General features: G+C 41.1%; 1 protein-coding gene across 1 annotated transcript; it reads left to right on the top strand.

Annotated features, from left to right (window-relative positions):
• The first annotated feature begins 585 nt into the window (after positions 1-585).
• LOC112960651 (interferon alpha-inducible protein 27, mitochondrial-like) lies at positions 586-5,062 on the top strand. The gene is made up of 3 exons (XM_026055122.1): positions 586-815; positions 3,578-3,724; positions 4,807-5,062. The coding sequence occupies exons 1-3, from the start codon at positions 668-670 to the stop codon at positions 4,833-4,835; spliced, it is 324 nt and encodes a 107-aa protein (XP_025910907.1). The 5' UTR covers positions 586-667; the 3' UTR covers positions 4,836-5,062.
• Positions 5,063-5,834: the final 772 nt, after the last annotated feature.

Consider the following 5,834-nt stretch of genomic DNA (forward strand, 5'->3'; position numbering starts at 1 on the left):
TTCCTATTAAAAATGCTTGTCATAGCATGGTACCAGGTTTTATGCTGCTTTGTAGGTTTGCTGTCACTGTTCCTCCCCACACACACACTTTCAAAGAGGAAAGGTAGAAATTGTTTTTTACCCTAGGTGTGTAACAGAATCTAGTACAAGGCACCCGGTTTTCTCCTGGGGCTAGAACTGTTACAAGAGCGTAAAGCTAGATAGAGGCAGGAGATCTGAACTTTTCTGACCCCTTTCTGGACTTGACCACTGCTGTCCATGCTAATCCAAAAGACAGCTCTGTATACACCATTTGTCCCTGAAGTTTCAGGGCATTGCCAGCTGGAGAAAGGTACTAGCTTCTGCTGATGCAATTCCTGACAATAGAGTGCAATGCAGAGAATGAAGAAGCAAAGTTCTCAGCCCCGTGTGATTTATACACTATTAATCTGGTTTAGTATCCTAAGTAGAAAGTAGCTGATTTGTCTAAGAGTCACTCACATAACAGCAATAAAAAAGCATGTTCATAAGTTTCAGTTTCATTTCCTAGGTGATCCTGGGTTTTGAGTTCATTTCCCTTCTGATCATAGGTTTCAGTTTCATTTCTTTGCTGCTTAGATAAGCAGTATAAGAAGCCTGGCTGAGCCTAGCAGTGCACCCACTGCATCCCACACCATCAGACAGAAAAATGTCTGACCACAATGTTCACAACGCTGGTTTCACCTCGGCTGGGATCACAGGAGACTCGCTTGCTTCCAAAATGATGTCCCAAGAAGCAAGAGCTATGGGGAGAGGCGTGCCTTCCAGAGGTCCTACTTCTACTCTCCAAGAAATGGGTATGAGCAAATTATTTTTTCCCCTTGAAAACAAGAAACTAAAATGCAGCTTAGTGAATAGGGACTAGCAGAATTTTATCCCTGAAAATAATCTCACCAAATAATCTCTTCTCTCCTACATTCCTGTATTGCACTGAAGACAAAAGATTCCCATGTTTAACTGCATGTTATGAGTGGGATGCTGTTAAGGGTGTTTTATGTCTATGCACATATGCAAGAGTGTACACATACGTAAGTGGTATTCATGAGTTTGGGAAAGCATTCATTTGAAGTTTGTGCTATCTCTCCACTTTGCTAGGAAACATCAATAGTGTGGCAAGTCATGGCAGTAAAAAGCAATGATACACAGGAACATGCTCTGTGTACCTACAGTTCATATACAGTATGAGGTTTCCTTTGCTCTGTATGTGCTTGAGTGTGTGTACATATCCACCCCCACACCCATATGTATCACACATACAGAAAGAACCCATAAAACCTTATGCAAAGGCTATAACAGAGGGAAATGAGCTGCAGTCCAAGAGCTAAATTCACAGTGGGAATATATACACTTCCTTCACAGCATGTGGCAAAGTACTAAAAATTAGGCATAGCTGGCTTTCACATATGCTTCCCCACAGGTGCATGCTTTTCTGTTGCAAACACACAACTATCCCAGACCTGACAGCTCTAAGCAACTGGCCACTTGTTTAACCCAGACCCCGTGGGATTCATGCACAAGGTTTTTTCCCTTGCCCGTCCTGCCCGTGGGACCTGATTCAGCAAGCATCCTCTAAGTATGCATAACTCCACGGAAAAGATTGTCCTCCATAATCCCGTTTAACCCCACAGAACAGTAGTTAGCAGGCTGACCTTGGATAAAGGCTTCTAAACCCTCTTCCACCTTGGGGGTCCTGTCAGGAGTGTGCTAACCCACAGGCTGTAGGCTGCGTTCAGGTGGCTCTCTCTATCATGTTGAAGCTGGTCAACTACTTTTGTAGTAAGCAGCTAAAAGTCTACTGAAGGAGGGAGCTGAACCATTCTCTTCTACTTTCAGCCATAAAAATGAGCTTTTGGTCAGGTGAGCTGTCCAGGATTTGTATCACCCTTTAATTAGTAAAAAATGGGGTAAGCTTGATTAGAGGGAGGTAACAGGGAGTAAGATGTGGTTTACATTGCTGCCAGTATTATCCATAGAGTGACACTCTCCAGACAGTGGGGAATAAGTGATATAAGGGTCATTTAGAGAGATGCTGCATGTGACTCCTGTAACATGCTTTTTAATTTTTACTCTATATGATTTGATCAGTGAACTTAGGATACTGAATATGATGTTAATTGAAAACTCAATAGGAAAGATGGCAGCCTTGAGGGATGGTACCAGCAGAGGGACAGAATATGAGACCCTCAGAAGAGGAGGACTGAGAGAGGGAAAAGCAGGAAGAGCTACTCTGAGTCACCACGCTGCATTAGCAGCACTGATCCCAGTGCACAGGAACTGCCAGTTAATTAATCTAATCATATGTCAGAGTCCAGAGAGCTGCACAGTCTTGCCTTCTGTTACAGATAATGGTGATAGAGCAGGCTTTTCAGTGGTGACTCCCTATAGAGAGCATGATGTGGCAGTTTCTAAAATACAAGAATGAAGACTTGTATCCCTCCATGTGCCAAGAATATTTAGAAGACGGAGGATCAAACTAAACATTTAACAACAACTAGTTTTTCACTTGCAGTGTCTATATCAGCTATGCACTTTTATGAAAATCACTTTTCTGGTGAAGAGAAATCTGAGTGACTCAAGGAAACCTTAGCCATGCCTACAGGAGATACTCCAGAAGAGCTTTTATCCATGTGAAAAATACTAGCTCTGTAACACTGCCAGGACAGGTGTGAGTTTTGGCTCCCTGCAGCAGGAGAGTTTGCCACACATGCTTCACCTGAATGAGAGCTAGAAGGGTCTCATTTCATTTCCACAGGTGCTCTTCTCTTGCTCTTCAAATGCAGCTTCTTAACCTTTTCCTTCAGACTGCAACCCCTCCCCCAGGATGAACATGCATTGAGGAGTGGCTGGTGCTCAGCAGTGCATGAATATTATTCAGTATCACTTCATAGAAGCTGTTATAACAGGCTCATCACCATAATATTTGAGCATCCTCCAGGAATGCTTTAAGCAATATAACTAACATTTGCCATTGCTAATGCTTTAGTCCTCTTTTAGGAAGAAAGAGCTTGAAATAGAATACTTTATTTGGGGTTTATATATAATGAGATGGAAATGTACATACATACTGACCACTTGCTACTGCAGTTTGCTGTGTTTGAATTCTACAGGTATCTATTATGCATGGATGTATGCTATGGAAAGTGAACTCAAAGAAACATACCTGTCACTTGGAACAGTAAGTGACAAGGTCTGCAACAATCCTTAGCTGCTGTAGAAACTTGTTTCACAGTCTTCAGACAGTTCCTCAGAAAACTGCAATTCCTGCAGAGGCAAACTATGTCCATTTTGGAGAACCAGATTCATCAAAAACAGTCTTTGTCTGAGAGTTTTAGGGCTTTTTTTTAATGTTCTGGGAACATCCACAAAACATTGTAAACGTCTTCTCCCCAGTATGACAGCTAAAAAGCAGCATATTAATGGAACAAGGCAAGTGATCAGCAGTCGCTTTGCTTTTTGACAGATTTGCCTTGGGATGTTTTAAAACATGATAGGTCCCGATTGTCCACTAAGGCTCCTTCCAGTCAGGAAAGCATATTAACATGTGTTGTAACTGTTTTAGGTGCCAGAGACTCAACCCATTCGTCAGGTTTTACCAGCAGCAGGATCTCCAGTGGATCCAAGGCATCTCAAATGATGTCCCAGGAGGCCAGGTCTCATGGAGGTGAAACTCCCAGGGGTGATACAACTTCCACTGTCCAGTCCATCTGTAAGTGAGAGTCCTGCTCATAAGGATGAAATAACTAATGACTTCTGAGAGTTCATTAATTTTTCTGGGAAGCCATGTTATGACTCCCTGAGCTCCATTGCTTAGAGCAAACTTAGAAGCTATCAGAAAAAAAAATCCTTAATATAGAGCATGATTATCTGATCTGGGTTAAGAGACTGAATGTAATAGAGAGACGTGAAAAGTTTTAAGATTCTGGAAGTCTCGTATTCATGATCATATTCAGAGCCTCATATCATGGGCTTCCTGATTTAAAGTAAAACCATCTGCAGATACTTGAAGACTAATACCATGAAGGGGACAGAAAGAGCATTAGCCTTGTACAGCTGAAAGCAGTGGTAAGAAAATAGAGGACAGGAAGGCTGATATATCAAGAAAGTCATGCTGATGACGCATGTATGATGAGCAGATTCCAAGAAATCTCTGTCATGAGCGAATTTTAAAAATGTCTGGGCAAAATGCTTAGTAATCTCTTACTCCTTATTTTTACTGTATTCTGCTGGTTATTTCTTATGTGATTGTCTTGTCATAAAACACTGAGAACATTAGAAGGCCCAAATCAGCTCTGAGGGAGCTCCACTGCGCAAGGCCCTGTTTAAACACAAATTCAAGACCAGACCAAGAGCTTCATATGAGACATATAAGACATTCATATAAACATACAAGATAGATAAAGGAGGAGGGAATAATGAAGCATAAGAATGGAGTTCAGCTGGCAGACAGGAATTGTTAGTCCATGTCTTGTGGCTTTTTAAAACAGCTGAGCTTTCTTTCCTGTAAAGAATTTGTATAGGAACAAGGACTGCAGAAAGATGTTGAGGGGAAGTGCAGGGAAGGAGGCAGACAGGATGTGTGAAATAAGTATGTTAGCAAGAGGAAAGATGGAAAAAGCAAACAGTGATGGAGAGGGTGGACAGAGGAAAGAACACCAGGAAAATGGAGGTCAGCTTGGAGGTGGTGAGAGACTTAGAATAAATGACTAATCAGCAAGCAGTAAAGTTTGCACAGGAAGTTATGTCAGAGGATAAAATTTTTCTCACATCTTTCTTCATATTTATCTTTAGCAATGGGTGGCAAAGGAGGAAGGCGCTGAATAAGAAAAAAGCACCAGTCCAGAAGCAAGCTCTGCAGATAGTTCATCCCTCACTAATGGAATCATTTGACAGCTTCTTCCCTTCTTTGCTCTCCCTGAAGTTGACGTGAAAGGAAAAGCCTTTCCCTGCACAGATAAAAGTTCTGTTAAAATGATGGATGTTTGAAAGAGACTGGTTGTCCGGTGTATCTATTTTAATAAATAAACCTGAGCTAATCTTATTATTATCTTTATTATTATCTTTATTGATTTTTACAGATCATCATCCTTTTGCAACCTTGTCCATGCAGAATAATAAAAATAAAAGCATCCAAACTTTGGATATTTGGCATAGCCTCAGTGTGTATGTGCAAAGGTGGCTTCTGTAGTTCACTGGGATCCATCGCCTTCAAGGCTGGGCTGGTATGTGACTCCAACTAAGCTGTTCCACACTTGTCTCCCAAGGAGTCACAGCAGTCTGTGAAATAAAGCTGTGATCTACCAGCAGATCTTTAGCCCCTTCTATGCCCTTAGCATTGAGGTGGGGTAGAGTAAGGAGGTCTATCATAGCTGTTTCCCTTTCAGAGATTCCCCTGTGTGCAAATGTCGAGGTAAGCTGTCAGCCAACAGCAAGGACATAGATTCTCACAGGCAAACATTCAAACAGCTGCTTTAACCCTGATAATGCTTATAGTGAGTTTTAACAATGAAACTAATGTAAGAATAATAAAAAATATTACAAGAAGTCAAGCATTCCTCAGACCAACAATTTTGTAAACTGTTGATATATTATCTGAGAAACAGTGCATGACCATTTCATGACCATTAAAGACTTTTTTTTCTTATTTGTCTGGATAAGGGAAAGATTTATGATTGGGATTCAACTTTAACATTGGCATTTCTTAACCTCAAGTGCTTTTGTCTTGTTAAAAAATAGTTATCATAAGTGAGAGCTGACAAAATGTGTTTATGCCTAAAAAAGGGAAAAACAATCCAAACCAATGCAACAATTCTTGATCA

This window comes from Apteryx rowi, unplaced genomic scaffold, assembly GCF_003343035.1.
Source record: "Apteryx rowi isolate R43461 unplaced genomic scaffold, aptRow1 scaffold_989, whole genome shotgun sequence".
Lineage (NCBI taxonomy): Eukaryota > Metazoa > Chordata > Aves > Apterygiformes > Apterygidae > Apteryx > Apteryx rowi.

Excerpts from the sequence above, each read along its gene's own strand:
- LOC112960651 (XM_026055122.1), top strand. The coding sequence starts at position 668 with ATGTCTGACCACAATGTTCACAACGCTGGTTTCACCTCGGCTGGGATC. Across the intron at positions 816-3,577 it reads TTCTACTCTCCAAGAAATGG|GTGCCAGAGACTCAACCCAT; the intron begins GTATGAGCAAAT and ends TAACTGTTTTAG. Across the intron at positions 3,725-4,806 it reads TTCCACTGTCCAGTCCATCT|CAATGGGTGGCAAAGGAGGA; the intron begins GTAAGTGAGAGT and ends ATTTATCTTTAG.